General features: G+C 38.9%; 7 protein-coding genes across 7 annotated transcripts; 4 read left to right on the top strand and 3 right to left on the bottom strand.

Moving 5' to 3' along the window:
• Positions 1–211: 211 nt before the first annotated feature.
• On the top strand, positions 212–6,313 carry TOT_010000488 (long-chain-fatty-acid--CoA ligase 5; the record flags this gene model as incomplete). Its single annotated transcript, XM_009691029.1, has 15 exons — positions 212–257; positions 289–373; positions 534–877; positions 951–1,268; positions 1,493–1,962; positions 2,121–2,272; positions 2,316–2,402; positions 2,544–2,631; positions 2,915–3,004; positions 3,037–3,165; positions 3,318–3,444; positions 3,782–3,983; positions 4,398–4,962; positions 5,243–5,528; positions 5,613–6,313. 15 exons carry the CDS (start codon positions 212–214, stop codon positions 6,311–6,313), a joined length of 3,690 nt encoding a protein of 1,229 aa, XP_009689324.1.
• A 160-nt stretch (positions 6,314–6,473) lies between these two features.
• TOT_010000489 (conserved hypothetical protein) lies at positions 6,474–7,375 on the bottom strand (the record flags this gene model as incomplete). Its single annotated transcript, XM_009691030.1, has 2 exons — positions 6,474–7,136; positions 7,358–7,375. 2 exons carry the CDS (start codon positions 7,373–7,375, stop codon positions 6,474–6,476), a joined length of 681 nt encoding a protein of 226 aa, XP_009689325.1.
• An 869-nt stretch (positions 7,376–8,244) lies between these two features.
• TOT_010000490 (conserved hypothetical protein) lies at positions 8,245–9,246 on the top strand (the record flags this gene model as incomplete). Its single annotated transcript, XM_009691031.1, has 3 exons — positions 8,245–8,359; positions 8,487–8,653; positions 8,875–9,246. The coding sequence occupies 3 exons, from the start codon at positions 8,245–8,247 to the stop codon at positions 9,244–9,246; spliced, it is 654 nt and encodes a 217-aa protein (XP_009689326.1).
• A 536-nt stretch (positions 9,247–9,782) lies between these two features.
• On the top strand, positions 9,783–10,890 carry TOT_010000491 (conserved hypothetical protein; the record flags this gene model as incomplete). The annotated part of the gene is made up of 5 exons (XM_009691032.1): positions 9,783–9,828; positions 9,927–10,008; positions 10,068–10,117; positions 10,379–10,450; positions 10,499–10,890. 5 exons carry the CDS (start codon positions 9,783–9,785, stop codon positions 10,888–10,890), a joined length of 642 nt encoding a protein of 213 aa, XP_009689327.1.
• A 296-nt stretch (positions 10,891–11,186) lies between these two features.
• TOT_010000492 (conserved hypothetical protein) lies at positions 11,187–14,930 on the bottom strand (the record flags this gene model as incomplete). Its single annotated transcript, XM_009691033.1, has 1 exon — positions 11,187–14,930. One exon carries the CDS (start codon positions 14,928–14,930, stop codon positions 11,187–11,189), a length of 3,744 nt encoding a protein of 1,247 aa, XP_009689328.1.
• Positions 14,931–16,257: 1,327 nt separating this feature from the next.
• Positions 16,258–18,336, top strand: TOT_010000493 (conserved hypothetical protein; the record flags this gene model as incomplete). Its single annotated transcript, XM_009691034.1, has 3 exons — positions 16,258–17,487; positions 17,511–18,306; positions 18,329–18,336. The coding sequence occupies 3 exons, from the start codon at positions 16,258–16,260 to the stop codon at positions 18,334–18,336; spliced, it is 2,034 nt and encodes a 677-aa protein (XP_009689329.1).
• Positions 18,337–18,456: 120 nt separating this feature from the next.
• On the bottom strand, positions 18,457–21,924 carry TOT_010000494 (tryptophanyl-tRNA synthetase; the record flags this gene model as incomplete). The annotated part of the gene is made up of 12 exons (XM_009691035.1): positions 18,457–18,790; positions 18,850–18,920; positions 19,036–19,238; positions 19,377–19,478; positions 19,617–19,722; positions 19,961–20,367; positions 20,591–20,745; positions 20,883–21,142; positions 21,193–21,316; positions 21,492–21,601; positions 21,642–21,731; positions 21,805–21,924. 12 exons carry the CDS (start codon positions 21,922–21,924, stop codon positions 18,457–18,459), a joined length of 2,082 nt encoding a protein of 693 aa, XP_009689330.1.
• Between the last annotated feature and the right edge of the window lie 198 nt (positions 21,925–22,122).

Consider the following 22,122-nt stretch of genomic DNA (forward strand, 5'->3'; position numbering starts at 1 on the left):
TCTAGTTGAATTTTTACATATATTATTTATCTGATATCGACTCTGAAATTAATCTTAGACACAGTGCTCTTTATATAATTTGTAATCTACTGATTATAATTTGTATATCTGTGTTTGTAAAAGCTGGATTACGCAGGAATCAAAGGGTATAATGTGCTAAAACACCAACTAAATTCACAATCGTTAGTAAATAAATTAGCCTCTATTAAAAATGAAATACACATACTCAGTACCAGTGGAGGGTTCGGAAGAAGATGGTACGTTTGTGACAAAATACATCATTCACAGGTTACACCGCCGTTTACCGTAACCCGAATTACAAGGATAAATTGCTATCCTGCGAAGATTACTTTGATGGGAAAATACAAACAGGGTTAGGAAAATATAAGTAAACTAGTCGATTCTCTCCGACACATTGTGTATTTTTAAATATTTATGAGTTATTAGCCCTTATGACATTAAGTAATGAAAATCTGTGGATGTTAAGAATATTTGATTAAAATAATATGAGATTCCACTGATAAATTGCGCAGATGGGATGTGTTCCAGAGAGGACTGAGTCTCTCAGAAAACTCGCCCTGCATAGGCAAAAGAACAGTGAAGGAAGGAGTTTTGGGAGATTTCGAGTACCTGACGTACAGAGAAGTGGAAAAAATGGTGAAGGACGTGGGAAGCGGCCTGCTGCACCTGAACAAGTTCAAGGAGGCGACGCTGAAGGAGTTCAACGACACCAAGGTCAAAATGCTGGGAATTTACTCAGTTAACACGCCAGAATGGCTGATGTGCGAGCAGGTGTGCAACGCATTCGGCCTAACACTGGTGCCTCTGTACGATACACTGGGAGAACAGTCGACGGAATACATACTAAACACAACAGGTAGCCCACAGTAGCCAGAAAGGTAGATATTGGAAGTTGAGTGGACTTAGCACAAATAAATAACAATGTGTAGAGTTGAGCGTGGTAGTGTGTGACAATAAATGCGCATTTAAGCTCCTGAACCTTATGCCGAGGCTGAACAACAGTTTGAGTCTGGTAGTAGTAATAGGAGTCGACAACGTGGACCCAGGACTTAGCTACAAAAACGTGACCTTCATGACGTGGAACGAAGTGGTGCAGCGCGGAAGGAATAACCCGCGAGAGTTTACGCCAGCGAAACCGACGGACGTAAACACAATATCATACACATCAGGAGTCTCAGGAGTGCCCAAAGGAGTAATAGTGTCGCAGCATCAGCACACCTCACTTGTAGTAATAGTGAATAGAATAGGTAAGTTGTAGAAAAGATGACTAAATAGTTAAACTGTGGTGACTTACGAATTAGTATACTAAATGGTATTAGATAATAGTATACTGTGGTAGTTGTGTGTTTGGTATAGACTGAGCTTATGTCAGAAAGAGAATATGCCATTAGCTAAGTTTATGTTTTCGACTAAGCGCATGATAGTAGCTAGGCATCAGGAACATATTTATGTCATGCAAATACATTCTTAGTCTGCGACTATAAAACGACGGAAATCGACAGCCCGAGAGTGCACTTGAGCTACCTGCCGCTGTCTCACATGTACGAAAGATTGTACATCTCATGCTCGTATATTGAAGGGAGCGTGGTGGGAGTCTTCTCAGGAGACGTTAAAAACGTGCTCGACGACATCAAGACACTTAAGCCAAACGTGTTCCCATCAGTGCCCAGGTTATACATGAGAATACACGACAAGGTCTTCTCAACAGTCTCGCAGAAAAACTTTCTGGTGAAAATGCTTTTTAACATGGGACTAAACTCGAAGCTGAAGAAGATTAAAAGGTCGGGAGAAGTAACACACAGGGTGTGGGACAAGATACTCTTTAAGAAGTTTAAGAGACTGCTGGGAGGGAACGTGGAGTGGATGCTGACAGGGTCAGCACCACTGTCGCCAAAAGTGTTCGACAACATAAGAGCACTGTTCTCAATACCTCTAATTTCAGTAAGTTGATATAGCAATAGCCACTAGTAGTAGTATTAGTATTAGTAGTACCAGTAATACTGACACTATTAATAGTAATAGTAGTAATACTGGTAATAGTAAAAACAACAACACTAGTAGTAGCAACATTAGTGGTGGTAATAACAACAATGTTTCAGGGATATGGGCTCACAGAAACATGTGCAGGGGCGTTCCACACGGAAAAATACGACAGTGACTCAAGTCACGTGGGAGGACCAGTGCCAACGATGGAATTCAGACTAAAGTCACTTCCAGACTTTAACTACTACGTAACGGATAAAAATCCAAGGTAACAATAAATTTGAGACTGAAATGAATAAATGTAAATTTAGGGGAGAGTTACTTTTGAGAGGCTATAACATAGTGAAGTCGTATTACAGAAGCGATGAAACAAACAGAGAGTCCTTTGAAAATGGATGGTAAGTTTGGAAAATAAAAAGAGGAAAGGAATTGATTGATAAAATAGATAGAAGATAGATAGTAGATAGATACACGGGAAAAGTAGAAGTGGTAGAAATAGTGATTAGTGATAAGATTTTGAGATAATAACGGAAATGTAGGTTTCTAACGGGAGATATTGCAGAGCTTCTTCCAAACGGCGCCATTAGAATAATAGATCGCCGCAAAAACATATTTAAGCTGTCACAGGTAAATTGTTAATAGACAAATGATAAATATGGATATTGGCTTTGGTAGTGGTAATATTAGTGGTACTAGTGGTAGTAGTAACAGTAACAATAGTATCAGTAATAATAGTAGTAGTATTAGTAGTACTAGTAACAGTAGTACTAGTAACAGTGGTAGTATGAGTATTACTAGTAGTAACAGTATTAATACTGGTAATGGCACTAGTATCAATATTAATAGCAACGAACTTAATAGCAATACTAGTAATAGATAACTAGTTGAGTAAAATATAATGTAATCATAGGGAGAGTACATATCACCTGAAAAGTTGGAGGCGATAATAACAGCAGTGCCAGTAGTGTGCCAAGCGTACGTAACAGGGAAATCAGAATACGTAAGTTGGTGAGTAAATAAAGGAATGTTTAGTTGAACCCAGTAGCAGTAGTAGTGCCAGATGAACTAGAGCTTGAATTATGGGCGAAAAAAAACAATTGCAGCAAGATGTCGAGAAAGGAAGTAGCAAGCTCAAAACAGTTTAAAGATTTCCTAACTAACGTAAGAATAGTAGATAGTAATTGGAAGATTAAGTAGATAAATATGTATGTGTGTGTGTGTGTGTATATATATAGTAAATAGTGGATAGACAGTAGTAATTAATTGCTATGGTAACAGTAATTAGTGATAATGGTGAATTAAAACTAATATAGGAAATGAAAAAGGTGTTTGATACAAGTGGAGTAAAGGGGTTTGAAAAGGTTAAAACGTTCCACATCGATGATGAGCTGTTTGCAATAGAAAACGACCTGTTAACGACAACGAATAAACTCAAGAGACGTAATCTCCAGGAGGTAATAAATAGAGCATAACCAATTATTATTATTACTAGATGTTGCATAAGTGTTAGTAAAATTAGTGGAAGAAGTAGAAATATTAGTGGTAGTATTAGTATTAGTAGTTGTTATATCAACATTGACATTAATAAATGTGTAGAAATATGGTCAAATCCTGGACGCGCTGGTCAGAGAAAGTAACTTAAGCTACCCTCAACACTAATGTGACTAGAAGTGTAAAATATATGGTAAATTGTATTGAAATGTGTGTGGATATGAAAAACATTGGCACTAAACCTAGAAAAAAAAATGGAATCTTCCCCATGAATAGGAATAATTAGTTGAAAAGGTGGAATATAGGATGGAAGATGAAGAAAATAAGTTAAATATAGCTAAAATATCAGGAATCGTAAAAGATGGAGACATAACAGCGTGTAAAACGCTCATCCTGAACGATGGAGGAATCACACAAGTGGAGGACCTGTATTCGATGAAATCACTGGAAAAGGTGACACTGTGTAACAATAAAATCAGAGACATGAGGTTTCTAGAGCAAAATATAAACTTGCAATCAATAAACCTGACGAGGAATCTGGTGTCGGAGATAATAAGCCTACAACATCTGCAAAATTTGACACTATTGAACCTATCGCATAACAACGTAAACAGATACGTAGATGTAGTTAAGTATGTATAAAATAGGAGAAATCATTGAATAAAAATTTACGTAGATCACGGAACTGTGTAACTTGAACTGCTTACAGTCACTTCGAGTATTGATACTGAATAATAACAAAATAAGTAAATTAATAGTTATAAATTAATTAAACAGTTATTAATAAGTATATGCTTGTTAAGAAGGTAGTATTTTATTGAAAAAGAATGATTTTGATGAAAACACACATAAGTAATTATTAAGATACGGATTGATTTAAAATAACGTTATTGTGTAGGTAGCGTGCCAAATATATCAAAGTTAGTCAATTTGGAGGTGCTTATTTTGAGTCACAATAACATAGAGAGCTTTAAGTCACCTAACACGTTTATGAATAAGTTGAAAAAAATAACACTGAGCCACAACAAGTTGAGAGAATTTCCAATATCAGACAAGTACCCAGTGTTAGCTGAGCTGAGGTTGAATTCGAATAAGATTCTTACCTTGCCGAACAATCTAGAGCTGTATTCATGTCTTAAGATACTGGATTTGGGGAATAATCAAATAGTGAACGTAAGGGGACTGTATAAACTGAGTAACCTGAAGGACCTTAACCTATCGAATAACCCATCGGTAGACGTAAAAGAGGTGCTGAGTAACCTGAAACAGCTGAAAATATACAATTCGCATCCAATAGAGTATTATAAGAAGGGTGATAGTGACGGTGTGATTAGTGCAAGTAACAGTGATAGTAACTTAGCCGGTGTTAAGAGTACTGAAGCCACCAGTGGAGCTAATACTAATAGTTACGTAAGTAGTAGTATCGAAAGTAAGAATAATAAAAATAAGCGTGTAAGAAGGAGAAGGGTTAGGCCAAGTAAAAGGAAACGAATGCATAATAGTAATAGTAACAACAATAGTACCAATATTAACAGTAATAAAAACAGTAATAACAAATACAGTGATAACAATAGTAACAGTAACAATAACAGTAATAAATACAATAGTAATAATAATAGTAACAAATACAGCGGTAATAGTAACAATAATAATAGTAACAGGAATATAAATGTAAAGGAAAATGTATAGACTAACAAATAGGTTATTGTTAAAGTTAAATGGAAGAGATGTATTTCCATTTTTACAGGGGCTAGTGACGACAGATTTAAATTTAATTAACACCGCTGAAGTTAGACCAGCAGTATTTTTATCATCAATGGGATATATCGCCTGTGAATCACTAGTGTTTAAGCACGAAGATAGCTATTACCTGGATACACTGAGGTTAAATTGCAGTGCTCTGTTACATATTTTGAAGAGGAGGAAACTGGGATCAAAAGTAAACATAGGCTTAATTGGGTCGCAAGTATATGTTGAGCCGCCAGCGGAGATAAGGAGTCTAGTAGAAGATGGTGCTACGAAGAGTGAAGACGGTTCATCGGAGATCATAGACCGTTATACTAGGAGTAAGTGCGGTGGAAGAAGTGTCGGAGAAAATGGATCGGTGAGGAGTGGAGTGCTGAGGTTTTTGGATGTTAGAAACAGGTTCTTCGGAAATCGCTACTACAGGTTGCTGGACGCAACGACTGTGGAAGAGGCCACTAAAGGGGCTAGTACGCCCAGTAGCGAGGATGTGGGACCATATGAAAAAACAATGTTGCTAAACTGCTTCCTGTTAGACTTTTTATTTAGCAGTAGTGCTAGTGCTAGTACCACGACTAGAGTCAGTGCCAGCAAGGTAATGTTGTTCGACTTGAACTTGGATAAGTTTAACTACATCAACCACAACAAGGGCTGCTACGTAGGCCAGGAAACAGTGAACAGAATATTGAATAAAATACTAATAAATAAGTATAGAATGTATTTACTGATAAACAAGGAAGGTATTGATGACACTACCAGTGATACTAATATTAGTGGTACCGGTAGCAGTGTGATGGAGGAATTGAGCGAGTTGAAGTTAGTTGAATGCCTAAGGAAGTCGCACGGCAACTGTGATAAACGAGGTATGTACGTGTTTATTAAAAAGATAATGAGCGACTTGAGACCGGTGGTTTTAAGCAAGGTTAGCAGTAGTGACAAGGGGTTGATCGACAGTAAAAAGTTAATACTGCTGACGTTGTTTGATGACTTCGGATTTGTCTTACTGAATCGGAACACGGAACTTGGTGAAATAAATATAAACAGTAGGTTATACTCATTACACCCAGTAACATAATTTTGCCATTGGAAGTTGCCATTGGAAGTTGCCATTGTAAGTTGCCATTGGTGTTTGCCATGGTCTAATGGTGGCAGTGGTAACATGTGTGTAAAATAGTAATTTTGTAGACTAATTAATGTATATGGTAGAATGCGTTTCGTTCTTCTTTGAAAAAAAATTAAGAGTTGAATAAAAAGTTGTAAGTGGATAGAGCGATTAACCCGTAAATTATGCCGATAGCACTGTTAATTAAACTACTAGTTTGAAAAGTAAAAAGGTAATCTGAGAGAACAAGCAGGGGTGGAAAGTACTTGTTCTTCGTGCGAATTACCCCGTAGGCCAAAATGGGCTCCTCGGGAGAATTGAAACAAGATAAGCTGACGAGAGACTTGGAAAATTTATCAAAATCGAAGCGGTTGAAAGTGTAATCGGCCAAGTTCAACCTTTTGACGACAAAGTTTGAAAACAGTAAGCCAACTAGGGCGTCAATGGTGATCATTTTAATAGTGGCGTCAAATCCGCTCACGGACTCGAGTCTCTTGAGGGTTAAATAGAAGGAAAGTATTTGCAATATTGAATTCGGGTTAAACTCGGGGATGAGGAGCATGTTTAAAACGCTCTTGGCCAGGTCGCTGATGCTTCTAACGTCACCCCTGTGCTGAATACGGTTTACATTCACACACTTGCTCCAAACGAGAGAGGAGAGGCACAAGCTGACGCCAGTCAGTGTAGATGAGATGGGATGTTTCCTAATTTCCCCGATTGAGGAGGTGTACGCCCTTTTTAAGCCACTGCGAGTCGCATCGACTAAATCTTTGCACCTTTTGAGATTAGGGTCATGCTAAGAAACAGTTATTACCACTAATACTAAACGCCAAGCATAAATTAACGGCTGATAGCTACTATTTATCAGTTACTTATTAGTGTATGTTAACCTGATTGTAATTGAACGATTTTTTACTGTCTAGAACCGTGATACAATGCGATTGGTGTGTCTACGGTAAACTGTGACTGCAGTAGTGGAAAACTTACTCTCGAGTGTAAAATAACTAAAAATAAAACTACAACTAATTTATGCATTTTATCTGTAAGTGAACGTTGGTAAACGTGTGGAAATTTACGTTATTTTTTAGTAATCATGGTGATGCATCGCCACAACTCTTTTAGCACATATGCATTACAAATTTGAACAAAGTTCCATAAACTGTGTATCTACGGGTCCAGATTTATGTATACATGTGGATTCCAGGAAGTATTTAAATAAACTGCCGTTTACGTAAGAGCAGAGTTAGTGTGTCGCCGTATACGTGTTAGTTATGTATAAGTGCCCTTTAGACTTAACATATGTGCGCATCTAAATTGACATACGTAATACATAAACTACTTGAGTGTAATTTGGTACCTTTCCTCTCAAACTGACTGTTACTCACTCTTCCAACATACTGAAAGTGTGTAACTTTTAAATTTCCTCAACTCCCTCCTATTCGTGGATTCAACACCTGTTTACCGTTTTTTAATTTATTCGACGCCTTGGACAGTGTATCTAAGGCCCATAGTGGCAATCTGATACGTTTTTGCGACCCTGCACCCAGGCGGTTTAATGCTATTGAGTGCTGATGTTGTTTTACTAGAAGGTTGAGCTAACCGCTTACCCAGGCAGGCCACTATATATTTTTTACATAATATTACACTCTGGATTTAATTTTGTTCCGAATTCGACCCACTCGCAGTTCGGATTACAAATACCACAAATAGATTTAACTTTACTGCTTTAACTGGATTTAACATTTCAAATTTGTTTGTTAATTAAGTTTTCTGCTTCTGCTCAATTTAATTAAAAAATAAATTTGAGTCTACTATATTTAACACTGAGTCTACGCGGCATTGATCCTGGTGTTGGTTTAGTATCACTGCCGAGTCTTAAATCAGTTTTTTTAAATATTTTAAAGATGAATTGCTTTAAGGGCGCTTTATTGTTTTTATTTTTGTTTCCCTCTGCTTTTTTTGTAGACTCTTACAGGAATAAGAATCTCAGTTTGGAATCCTCATTTCTTGAGGGAAATGGTACTTTTTGCTAGGGTAGTTACTAGATTGGTGATTCAAACCCCCTGTTTACTTATTTAGTATCTCTAGACTTAACACACCTAGTTATGCAGCTCTTATTTTTACCGAATTCGCTAATAATATTCAGCTTTGGATATCACGGATGAGCTCAGTGAGGCTTTCCTCACTGAATTGGAGGTTTTCAATGAGAAGGTGCTTGAGAAGCTTGCTGATCGTATGATCAACGTGTTAAACACCAGCGGTTTCGATTTAAACAGGGAAGAGAACGTCGATGCATTGTACACCTTCCTCCAGGTGGCTTTCTGATTATTATTTTTATAAATTATTGACTATGGCTAGCTGCTGAAAAAATTATGTTGCACTACTAAGTGATGCTAAAAATGGCAGCTTTAGATAGATATTAGGCCAAAACTCATATTCTTTTAAATTATCTTGAAATTGGTGACTAGGTAGTTGATAGAATCAGCGGTAAAACGCAGATAACCTATACCTAAACTTGACTAATTATTTTGCAGGAAGCCAATCTAGAATTACCAGAGGAGGGAAGCACTGCGGTAACTAAACCGAGTTTCAAGTCCCGCCTCTTGCAATCACTGAAGAAGGCCGCCACGGGCATCGGTAAAGAGGCCCTGATGCACGCAACCCGCGCCGCAATTTCATTTGGAATCAAAGAGTCACTCCCCAACCTCGAAATCATATTTAAAAGGGCCCTGAATAACCTGCCTCTGAAACTGAAAATAGCCGTTGCACCACTCGCCTTCAAGATGTGGACGAACATATTTAAAAAGGCCCACGTGGACCCTCCGAAACACTTCACGCTCAGACACATCATTCTCGACGGACTCAGTGAAAGCGACAGGAAGTTGGCAGAAGAATACATAGATTAAAGCTAAGGTATTTACTCAACAAAGCATCAGGGCACTAAAAGAAGGCACTTGATGGTGTCGGTTCTACCAACACAAGTTGAGTAGCCTCATCATTTGTGATAGTGGGCATTAAAGAGAAGATGGGAAGGTTTATGCTTCAAGCACGAACTTCAGAAAAGAAAACAGAAATGCAACTACACCAGATTTAACCTCAGATTTAACTATATAACAAGGATTTAACCAATTTGTTAATTGTTTTATTGATTTACTACCAGATTTAACGACAGATTTAAAAGGAAACCTCGTATCAAAGTCAGGAACACATTAAACACAAAAAACAGGTTTTAACATCAAAACTGAAAGTGAGCGAAACAAGGTGCGTAAGAAGAAAAAGTAAATTGGAAAAACAGTAAAAAAAATTAATATTTGTTATATAATTGGAAATATGTGATATCTATTGTGTATTTTGTCAGGCCAAGCCAAACATGGAAATTGATCATTAATTAATGTTTTGGATAATTTAATTGTCGGTAATAATTAAATTCACAGTCAATTCCATGGCGGAAGGGAAAGAATCTAGTGTAACGTTCCAGAGAGTTAGAAGTAAGTTGGCCATTTATATTAAAAGGAAAGAATCCCTAGTTAGTGCAGTTACGTGTGGTTAACATGGCGATTGCAGTGGAGTAAATATAATTCTTTAGACGCCACAGCAATGGCTGCTGGTTACCTGGTGTTTTCAGCAGCAGTCTGGTCGTTCTTTACGAGTCCACGTAAACACGAGTGGTTAGTCAATGTCCATTTTATAGTCAGCTCACTGTACTTAAATTAATCGCAATAATCAGGGTTGACGTGCTAATCGACTATTCAAACCATAGAAGATCACAGTACAGCGGTCTTTGGGCCCGCTTAACCAGAAGATTTTAACTTTTAATTTCATTTCTACGCATTAAGTATACATCTAAAACATTGTTGACTTAATATTTGTGTATTTATTAGTAATGTGTGGACGATTTGGTTTTAATGTATATGCATAGCCACACCATATAAATTAGTCGCTGAATTTATGTAAATTAAGCTAATATGAACTCAAATATCGCAATAAAGAAGTTAATAAATGTGTTTGGACGCACTAGTAGACTGAAATTGGAAAAAGAGAATTTTTTGAGCATTTATAAGATTCCTAACCACTACAGTAACTATAGGAGATTGTCCCTGTACTTTGGAGGTATGTCGCCAATTACATAATATTTACAATTATGACAATCCTGCGTAGATTGGAGGATGATTAAATCTGACTGTGTCTACCTTAATAGCAAAAAGGAACTGGACAGACTACTGGTGCTATCGAGAATAGCAAATTACAAGATTCCAGCAAAATACGCCACTGGTGTAAACGAAGAAGGCTTAATCGAGTGTGCGGACTGCGTTAAGAACTGTAAATTTATATATTTTGGCGATTTGAGCAATTTTACGCCCAGGGATGACCTAAAATCGTTATTAGTTCCCCTGGATTTACTACACAGTAATGCAGTTGATGTTGATGCAAATCGAATAAAATCTTTAGCCAACCTACTGGAGGGTATTGCGGCCATTGATAAAGTTGTACTTTGCACCAACGACAATGAAACTTGGATTACCCATCATAAATCACTAAAATATCAATAACTTGTAAGATATATGATATATGTGCGCACTAATATCTATCGTGTATTTTAAGTTTTTATTAAAATTATACAGACTACATTCGTTTCAAGGTTTGGTGAAATGATTATATTAACTCGTTGTGACTTATGCAAATGCGCATAAAGCTCAACGTGGTCAATATAATTCACAATAAATCAGATATTGATAGGGACCATAGTAATAGAGTATTACAATGTTTCCGACCAATAAACAATAAATCTGAAGTTACACGAGTTCAGATTGCTTCAAATTTATATATTTGTAATATGTTACAGGCTTCACAAGGTAACCCTTATATTATCACCCATATCTACAACAACAGTATTGTTACTAGTGTTGTGAATGACCTTTTCGGGATATTTGCCACTGTGCATATTAGGATCATATTCCCAACGTTTAGTATCAAATTTAACCTCAACACACTTAACATCAGAGTTGAAAGTATACCCCTTCATATTTTTAGTTACTCCAAAGGTCTCAATTGTGTATTGAGTTGCGTCGTTCTCAGCCTTAGTATTGTCAGATTTTAAGGTGTATATTTTCAATTGGGACTGTTGTGAATTAGATGAATCTTCAATATCAAAATCGGAATCTGAATCCGCAGTGGCAGTTGAAGACGATGAAGCAGTCTGGTCAGTAGGTGTTGTTGCAGAACCTGAGTCGGATGTGCCAATAGTGCCCTGATTAAGAGATGTTGAATTACTGGATGTAGCAACACTGCTCGAGCCATCACCTGGTGGCGTAGAGGATGTCAGGATCGAGGATGTAGCCTGATTACTGGAAGCCTGTACTGATGGGACAGGTGTCGTGCCAGCACCTACAGATATAGTAGCTTGGTTGCCTTCTTGAGAATCTTCGAGGTTAATTGTCGTGGAAGAGGGGACGGAAGAGAAGGTTGGCACGTACCATTCGCTAAAAATATCATCATCATCCGTAGCTTGTCCTTGTGCCGCCGCAGCTTTTTGAGACTCAGTTCTTTGAAGTGGATTTACAAGTCCTTGAGCAGGTTCACGTGGCTTCTCGACGAGAGACTTAACTCGACCAAAATATGGTTCGTAGACGGTGCTGAATATATCGTCTTGGTCAGTGGGTCGCGTTGGCCGTGATCCAGAGACAAAAGGTTCGTAAACAGTACTAAAAATGTCATATAAATCTGAGTCTGTAGATGTGGGTATTCTCAACGGGCTGGAACGGGTATATATTGGAGTATAAATAGAGCTAAAAATGTCATCATCGTAGCCAATCGGTGCTCCTGAATATGAATTAGGTGGAGCGATTTCGACATCTTTAGGATATGGAATTCTGTCAAAAATTGAGCTGTACCACTCGGTAAAAATGTCATCGTCTTCGTAAGTCACCGATGAATCTTCAGATGAATCTGATTGGGACTTTTGGGCTGGTTCAGGTTGTAGGCCTGGTGACTGACCGGGTGTAGGGGTCCTAGGATCAACTGGCTGAGTAGCCACAGGACCAGGTTTAGTAGTCTTGTCAGCATCAGTTGTGCCCGGTGCAGTACCAGTCGGCAACTTGACATACTTCCTGACAGATTGTCTGGTTGAATCCGCTCTGGCAGCTACGCCTTGGCCCTGCACTGCGGTTCCAGATGCGCTGGTAACACGGACCGCGGACGAAGGTACATCTGTGTCGGATGATACACTGGATCTTCGCGGACGTGTCAAAGATGAGAGGGGCAAGTGTGCGTTGCTGGAGTATACGGGCTCAGACATAGGGTTAAATATGTCCTGATCATCTTGCTTAGGAGGCGTTGTCATGGGCTTGTCAACAGTTACCTTGGGCTTCTCTGTGGTCTCTTTGGTCTTATCATCCGTCGATTTAGTAATTGATCCTTGATCCCAGCCTGCACGAGCCTTGGAGAGAACCGCTGCTACTTTCTGGTCGTTTGATTCCTTGGTTTGTGCTTGCTTAGCCTCCTTTTCCTTGCCCTTTATGTCCTCCAGAGTTACCTTTTTGCCCTTGGGAGCAGTAACCACCACGACGTCGACATTCTCCTTGTCCGATTCGCTTTCGAACACCTCCTCTACCAACTCTTCATCTTCAAACACCTCCTGAATCTCGGCTGCGCCCTCGATGCGCAGCGGAGGTACGGTCTTTGAGGGTGTAGGAGTAGGTGTGATGGGAATCTGGTCAACGTAGTAGCCCCCTTCCGTTGGTTGGAAGCGAGGTTGTCGGGCCGCTCCTCTGAGGCCTGGCGTTGGCATGGGCATAGGCATGCCATATGGAGTGGACTCTACCACTTGGACCTGGGGGAGTACCGAGGGCGACACCTGAGGCGCCTGTCCACAGAACAGCTGTGGACCCTGACATGGGGGTCCAGGGAACATCTGCGGTTGTGGAGGGATACCTGTGTAGCATGGGGATGCAACCTGACCCGCTGACACTGGCATATACGTGGGACGCCTACGGCGCTCTATAATCACCTCTTCTCCGGGAGATACTGAGTGTACCATTGGGGATCTGGGATCCACAACATGTATTCCGTCGTCTGAGTACACGGTTTCTACGACCGGTGGGCCCGCGCGCTTTGCTTTAGGTTTGTCGTCGCCGGAATGCAGTGGTTCCTCCTTCTGCTTCCTACTGTCATCCACGACGATACCGTCACCATCTTCCTCCGGAGCCGACTTACTGGATGTGTCTGGGGCTTCAGGAGTCTTCTTCGGACTGAGGTCGATCTCTATGGTGTGAATGAGGTTGTCTTCCCCAATGACTGGCTTGGGTTGAGGGCCTATGTGTTGGCCGGGTGGCGCCATGTCAACGTTTATGTAGTCTCTCCCTTCAATTAGGGTCTGGGTTGGGTAGTATGCATACTGCGATGACGCCAGAGGGTCTACGGACGCCGAGAGCATATTAAGCGTAAATTGTACATCGTAATTATTCATCGGCGTATATTGTACGTCGTAATTATTCATCGGCGTATATTGGGGAAGGTTTTCGACCTTCGGAGGAACTGGCTTCGGGACCTCAGGCTGTGGCTCGGGTAGTGTGTCCGAGAATTGACCCAACTCGTCTTTGGGCAGTCCTACGAACGAGAGGTCCCTGGAAAAGAACACTTTTAATTTTTGGCGCCCCTTGCTGTCACGTTTCAGTAGGGCCGCGCACGGGAAATCCCCGCCCGTGTAGTGCCACAGGACCCTGGTTCCCTTTAAAATTAAATAGAAAGAGTAGGGCTCTTTTATGATAAAAATTTCAATGTGTTTGCCCGGGTCCATTTTGTAAGAAATTGGTCCAAGGCTGTATTTCTCGTTTATATCTAGAGCCATATGGTACTGGTTGCGATAACATCCAGGCCCGTCTGAGGGGACTGAAATTCCACTCGTTGAAGATTTATGTTGCATTTGAGGCGCGGCATAGGCCGGTTTTGGAGCCGGTTGTTCAGGCGGTTTCGGTAGGAAACTTGCATAATCTTTAAAGTTAACTCTGCATACTTTGTCTCCATCTTCCGGGATTATAAGTACTTCGTATCCGAAAATATTATTTTCGGCTTCCCAGATGACGAAGTCACCCTTCGTAACCTTACGAAGGGCGTAGCCATCCCTGACGAGAAACCTGTCCACGTCCGTATCTTGATCATAAGAATACGTAACCTGGTTAGTATTGACCTTGTCCTTAACGTCCAGAGCAATTAGATCTAGCTGTGGTCTACTGGCCGATACTAAAGGTCTGGGCTTTAGTTTATACTCTTCAGGGAATGATTTCAGATGTTTAGGTACTCGTTTGGGTGACTCTGCCTCTGAGGTCTGTTCACCTAACGAATCACTGTTTTTTGTGCGATAAGATCTGTGGGAACGCGTCGATCCGGCTTTAGCTTCCTCTATAGTCTGTACATTGTACTTCGATTCCTGAGAATTCTTCTTGAACCCATTGTCGACAGTATAGTGAGTGGAGTACTTGCTGGCTATACTTTGGGCAAGAGTGTCAACAGAACCGGCGGATTCCGCGGGGTTCCACCTATAAAGTGACAATAAATATATAACTAAATATTTTAGTGCTATGTTTATGGCCATCCATAGCTATTCATCGATTTATCCTGTAATCGGCGAGATTCCGGCATCCATGGGGTACCGAATCTCAAAATCTCACAGTTACATTCAAATTTATAAATTTATTGGCTCTATTTATTTATATTTATATCTACATTTAATTTAATTATTTCAAAAGCGTCACCTCGGCCGTTTATCCCATATGTTAGGCAGATGTATGCATTATACACAATTTGATTAGACAATATATTTTTTTCACTTTTTTTTGTCTAATACTGATTATTAACCATTTTAATAATTAATGAAATGATATTGCACTATATGGAATAACCTAATTATTCCGACTGCAACTAAATTTTCCGTTTATTTATGGGTTATATAGCTTACGTATATATAGACTAGAAATTTCAATCAGTATTTATCGACACACAAGTTGTATACAAGGTTTTTACGTTTTATTATAATATTTCTAACTCTAAAGATAGGTTGTTTTGACCTTTACACTGGATTATTTGACCACTCGGCCGCCTGTAGTTGTGATGCATAATGCTGTCCTCTTTTTCAATAAATAGTAAAGCAAATTTTAATTTTTTTGAATTCATAGTTTGTTCAACTTTTAGATGATTTTATTATCTGTTTAAAACCCTGATAGGGTGTTAAAGTGTGGGAGTTAGACGTTGTGAACCGATATTGCTAATTATCTGGGCTATATAAGACTACATAATTTTGTTGCTGAAAATCTGGGTCAGGGATATAAAGTAGAGTGTTCCATTATTGAATAAAACTATTTCTTATACGAGTGGAGGTGGGTTCGTGATCCAACTCTCTTGTGACGTGTGTTTAACTTAATGAGTAATTTAAGTCCCTAATTTTTTGTATTTTCTTTTCTCATACCAAACACATTTGTAAATGATTTATGTTTTTTACACGGTTGAACATAATCTAACTGGTATCAGGAGTTCTATGACCCTTTTAGTGTAATATGTCTCGAGCGTTTTCGATTATATTCATATCCTCCCGCGAATCCCAGGTTCCTCAAGCATATAATATCCGAGCTTTGTTCTCAAACTGAACAATTATCTCCGATTTACCAAGTTAATTCCTCTCAGGCATGCATCTGTTCATTTCGTTTTCGACTTTTGTTGGTTTTACTCTTACCCCCCCTTTCGTTTTGAAAGTTTCAACCCATTTCCTGGGAACTGTATACCATATAGTAAATGGGTATAATATCTAAGAGAATTTCTCCAAGGGTTCATTTCACAGAATATAACCATTAACCATTCCTATTCACTCCGATCGAGCATTAAACCAACTATCGCATTTCAAGTTTATTATTTTTAACTACACAACTATGAGATTTATTTTCATTGCCAAATGCGCTTTCATATATTTATTTTTTGTTTATCGCAAGAATCTAGTTGATTCCACTAACTCACCTAGTGGTGATGGTTCGTCTTCAACTTATGAAGGTAACGACAACTATACATGTCGCGGAAGTGACTCAGGGTCCGAATCAAGAGGTAGCACACATACAACCGACCATAGTTGTGAAAGTAGCGTTTTAGTCAATCAATATAATTATCCTAAAGATACTCCTGATTCGCAGGATAATCCTAATCGGTTGAAACCAGAGGATTACCCTAAGGACATTAAGCTGTTCAAAGCTGATCCTAAAGATAAATCAAAGACTAAAGAACTTGCAACCAATGAGTATCATGTTAATTATTACGAGTTGTGTGATGATATTTACTATTATAAGTTTAACGACGATGTTAACTGTGTCAAAGTTGAACATGAATGTAAGGATGTGTGGAAGCACGATGCTTCCCTAAATGATGCCAAGTATCCCTCAACTCTTAATTATAACCATAAAACCAAAGTATTTGTGCTTTTCTTAGAGGATAATATTTTAACATTTAAAAAAAATTGTAATGGAGAGTGGCAGGGGACCACTAAGAGTATTAATCTACGGGGGCTTATTACTTCAGGAGAAAGTCAGACTGTGCCCGAGCTTAAACTCTACTCTCAAGATCCTAATGACGCTAACAACGCCATAGAGCTGAACGCCAACGACTACGATTTAACTAAAGTATTTTGTGATCCCGTCTACACCCTTAGAGAAAACGTTAAATGTACCCTTATTAAATGCGAAGATAAGGAGTTTTGGACGTACGACGGCGCTTATCCCAAAAAGGTTATTCACAACGTATCACTCAACAAAATTTGCATTAATTTTGGTAAGAATGACACAAAATGTTTCTTAAAGGATCCAACCAATTCACCTAGTGGTGATGGTTCGTCTTCAACTTATGAAGGTAACGACAACTATACATGTCGCGGAAGTGACTCAGGGTCCGGATCAAGAGGTAGCACACATACAACCGACCTTAGTTGTGAAAGTTGCGTTTTAGTCAATCAATATAATTATCCTAAAGATACTCCTGATTCGCAGGATAATCCTAATCGGTTGAAACCAGAGGATTACCCTAAGGACATTAAGCTGTTCAAAGCTGATCCTAAAGATAAATCAAGGTCTAAAGAACTTGACCCAATGAGTATCATGTTAATTATTACGAGTTGTGTGATGATATTTACTATTATAAGTTTAACGACGATGTTAACTGTGTCAATGTTGAACATGAAGGTAAGGAGGTGTGGAAGCACGATGCTTCCCTAAATGATGCCAAGTATCCCTCAACTCTTAATTATAACCATAAAACCAAAGTATTTGTGCTTTTCTTAGAGGATAATATTTTAACATTTAAAAAAAATTGTAATGGAGAGTGGCAGGGGACCACTAAGAGTATTAATCTACGGGGGCTTATTACTTCAGGAGAAAGTCAGACTGTGCCCGAGCTTAAACTCTACTCTCAAGATCCTAATGACGCTAACAACGCCATAGAGCTGAACGCCAACGACTACGATTTAACTAAAGTATTTTGTGATCCCGTCTACACCCTTAGAGAAAACGTTAAATGTACCCTTATTAAATGCGAAGATAAGGAGTTTTGGACGTACGACGGCGCTTATCCCAAAAAGGTTATTCACAACGTATCACTCAACAAAATTTGCATTAATTTTGGTAAGAATGACACAAAATGTTTCTTAAAGGATCCAACCAATTCACCTAGTGGTGATGGTTCGTCTTCAACTTATGAAGGTAACGACAACTATACATGTCGCGGAAGTGACTCAGGGTCCGGATCAAGAGGTAGCACACATACAACCGACCTTAGTTGTGAAAGTTGCGTTTTAGTCAATCAATATAATTATCCTAAAGATACTCCTGATTCGCAGGATAATCCTAATCGGTTGAAACCAGAGGATTACCCTAAGGACATTAAGCTGTTCAAAGCTGATCCTAAAGATAAATCAAGGTCTAAAGAACTTGACCCAATGAGTATCATGTTAATTATTACGAGTTGTGTGATGATATTTACTATTATAAGTTTAACGACGATGTTAACTGTGTCAATGTTGAACATGAAGGTAAGGAGGTGTGGAAGCACGATGCTTCCCTAAATGATGCCAAGTATCCCTCAACTCTTAATTATAACCATAAAACCAAAGTATTTGTGCTTTTCTTAGAGGATAATATTTTAACATTTAAAAAAAATGTTAATGGAGAGTGGCAGGGGACCACTAAGAGTATTAATCTACGGGGGTTTATCCCAAAAGCGTTTTTCACAATGTAGCTCTCAACAATATATGCATAAATTTGGCATGAATGACACAAACTGCTACTTAAATCATTCCACCTATCGATGGAAACAGGAGCCCGTACAATCAACTCAAAGTGGACTCTCTGGTTCAACATCAGTTCAACCAGATGGTTCTCTTCATTCCAGTGGTACAGTTGCAACTTTATTTTTTGAAATTGTAACCTATCATAATTTCGTACATGTTATACATATTTTATGGATTTTAATTTTTGTTTCTAAACCGCTGAAACGACTCTCTATCTGGATCCATAAATCTTTTCAACATCTCGTCATCTACTTTTTTTCTCAATTCCTACAAATATGTTTTTATATTTTATATTTTATATTTGTGTTAATTTTATATTTGTGTTTTACTTAGTTTTATATGGATTTAAATTAATCGCTCTTACTGTATCTGTGACTCATACCTGATGATTTTGAACTATCGGGACCAACACTTCCACTAGCTTATCTTTCAGCTGCCCTGACAACATTCTTCCCGACTTATAGTTTTCAGTCATTTTTTCCAGCTCGTCATCGTCATCTACTAAGAATCTTAGGTATTGATATGACACATCCACTTCTAAATCCGGTCCAAGCTCCATGTGTTCTTTTGCTGTGGCTCTTCCACCTATCATAGTATTAGTAGTAGTAATTGTATTAATAGTATTAGTAGTAGTAATTGTATTATTAGTATTATTATTATTAATAGTAGTATTAGAATACTTAGTCCCTGGCTATACAGTATTTAATTGCCTATTAATGTTACCTGAAAAGGCGTATTTATGTATCTTTTTCCTTATCATTTCAGGGGTATCTGTCACAAATACTGCCGATCCTTCAATTGATGACGACATTTTACTATTTACTCCTACATTAAAATTAGTGTTTATATTATCTACTGCTATCGTATCAGTGTAAAAAGTACATACTAGCTATTGCAACTACCACTAAGGCTAATGATAGCATCATAAGTATCTTTATTATCATATTGCTCTTAACAACTAACCTAGTAGCGATGGTATAAATTTAGAGTGTATCAGTGCTGGCTTGTGTAATCCCAGTTTTGGCGCCAGCCCTCGTGTTAATCTAAAAAAAGGGTCCTGGTCTATCCCCTATACATTTACGTCAATAATATTGCTACTATTATGTATTTATGTCGTCTGTATGATAGTCTATGTTGCTTATAACAGTCTATATAGTCTATTTTGATTATAACAGTCTATAACGTCTATTATGCTTATATCATCGTCTACCGCGCTTTTACAGATGATAACAGCGTCTAGAGGTGCTACATTACTGTAACCATTCAACTAATAGCGTGAACGCTCTATATATCTACTGCTTCTTTACCTGTGGTACTAGACACATCACTTCCTTGTCGTCTCCGAATATGTGCGGAAAGGACTCGCTGAATGACGCCGCTCCCTCTATCAGTGGGTAGGCCAGCATTCCCACGTTCGTCGAGGCGTCGAATCCAAAGCACCCTCTCAGCTGGTTAAACGTTGTCTTCTTCTGCAACTTCAGGCCCACCTTGTAGAGGTAACTTATGTAGTCCGTGTTTCGGAATATGAACGTGAGTTCGGGGTCGAAGCCTATTGCTATGATGTCCTTCGCGTTTTCCAGCGACAGCTTCCCGACTTCCTCCAGGTCCAGCTCCTCTCTGAATACGAACTTCTCGTCGTCACTCAGCATGATGACCACTGGCACTCTAAAGGCCTTTTGAAGCCAGCGCGTGAACATGAAGGGTATTAGGTGTCCTAATAATTTCCATTATGTCTAGTTGCTATTGTTTATGGCTATTGTCTAGTTGCTATTGTTTATGGTTTTTGTTTAATGTAGTCACTGTTGCACATAATATCGTTATTATATTCTAATTTTCTTTATGGCTAGTAGCTACTGTTTCTCCCATTATAAGTAACACCCATGAATAGCATCCACTTAATTTTCTAGTATCACTGATATACATCCAACTTCACCAACCTAGATGCAGTGATTCTGACGATGGCCCTCTTCCGGTGTATATGAAGAACTTCTTTCCTCTTTCCACGTGGTCCAGCAGCAGGTCGAGGTCTCTGTGGCAGAAGAAGAGGCCTCTTCTTAAAAACGGGTGCACTTCTCCCACTATTCTCTTAACCCTGTATGCATTGTGCTTATGAAGCTATCACACGCTATCTTGTATCTATCCATCCGCCTATCACTCTATCTTGTATCTATCTACCTATGGCCTTTATGTGCTGTAGTTCTTTCTTCCGTTACTATTCTATTCCTTTACCTTTCCAATGTTTCCTTGGTTATTAAGGAGCATCCGAATTGTTCCGTTAACTTCTCGTAGTCCACGACCTTCTCTTCCTTTTCCTTGTTCGCGGGTCTTGAATTCACGAAGAATATCTCAGAAAAGGCTCCGTAGTTGTATTCCAGTTCCGTTGCGGGCAGTGTGTTCTGTTTCGAGGGGCACTCGGCCTCAGAGTTCACCACTTCCTCGCTGCACAAAATCTCCTGGTCTCCGGGCGTCACGTTGAATCCGATCTCCAGCTACGCATCATTAACATTCGTCCTCGTGTGCAACTTTTTTATCGACTTACCATGTTCGTCTCCGGCTTATATTTGAGCTTATTTATTGTTATCTCCCTGATTAACCCGGTCGAGTTTAACACCTGGTTTACGTTCGCGTTGATGTTCCACTCCTTGAGGATGACCAACCGCAACCTACGTCATTTATTTATGCCGATAATTGGCGTCTATGGGCGCAAATATGCTTCCATCTACTTTGGAATTTGCCAACACATCGACTCTAATCATTGGCCCCTTGGGCCATTGATCGATGTGTTTCAGCATCCACACTATCAGTTTCAAAATTCCTTATTATTCTACATAAATTTACCGTTTTACTGATTCTGGGACTTTGAAATCGTCGTATATTGAATCTCCGTACACTGATTCCGCTACTTTTCTTTCCACATTTAACACTCTGAACTTAGCGTCCTCCGCCACCTAAACTCCCGTTTAATTACTATTAAATCCGCAGTCTAACCTTAGCCTTTACCAGCTGCTTAAACAAATTATAGTCGCTCTCCGTCGGCATACTCTTCAGATTAGTCAGCGTTATCACTCCGCCATTTGCCTATATATCCCAGTTACTCACGAGTTTACGCATATTTTTATGAATCTGCGCCTCTATGTGTGCTATTACTTACAGATCTTTTCAGAGATTTAGTGGACCGTCCGGTTGGAATTGAAAAGGCCATACAGGCTGCTCCCTTAATGATATGAAAGGAGCTTTCCACAAAACTGCAGGCCTTTTCAACCATTTTCATTATATATTAGGTAAATTTTAGAGTCACTCTCGCTGTGTTATGGGTGTTAGTGATTAACAATATTATACATATTATCGTTTATATCTAATATAATTTGTTATTTTACAAATTTAGACGTAGTTGTATATGTATTGATTATTTTTAATCATTAGTTTAATTATTCTAATCTAGTTTGGGTGATCTAAATCCCCTAACTTT

The sequence above is a fragment of the Theileria orientalis genome, chromosome 1, assembly GCF_000740895.1.
Source record: "Theileria orientalis strain Shintoku DNA, chromosome 1, complete genome".
Classification (NCBI taxonomy): domain Eukaryota; phylum Apicomplexa; class Aconoidasida; order Piroplasmida; family Theileriidae; genus Theileria; species Theileria orientalis.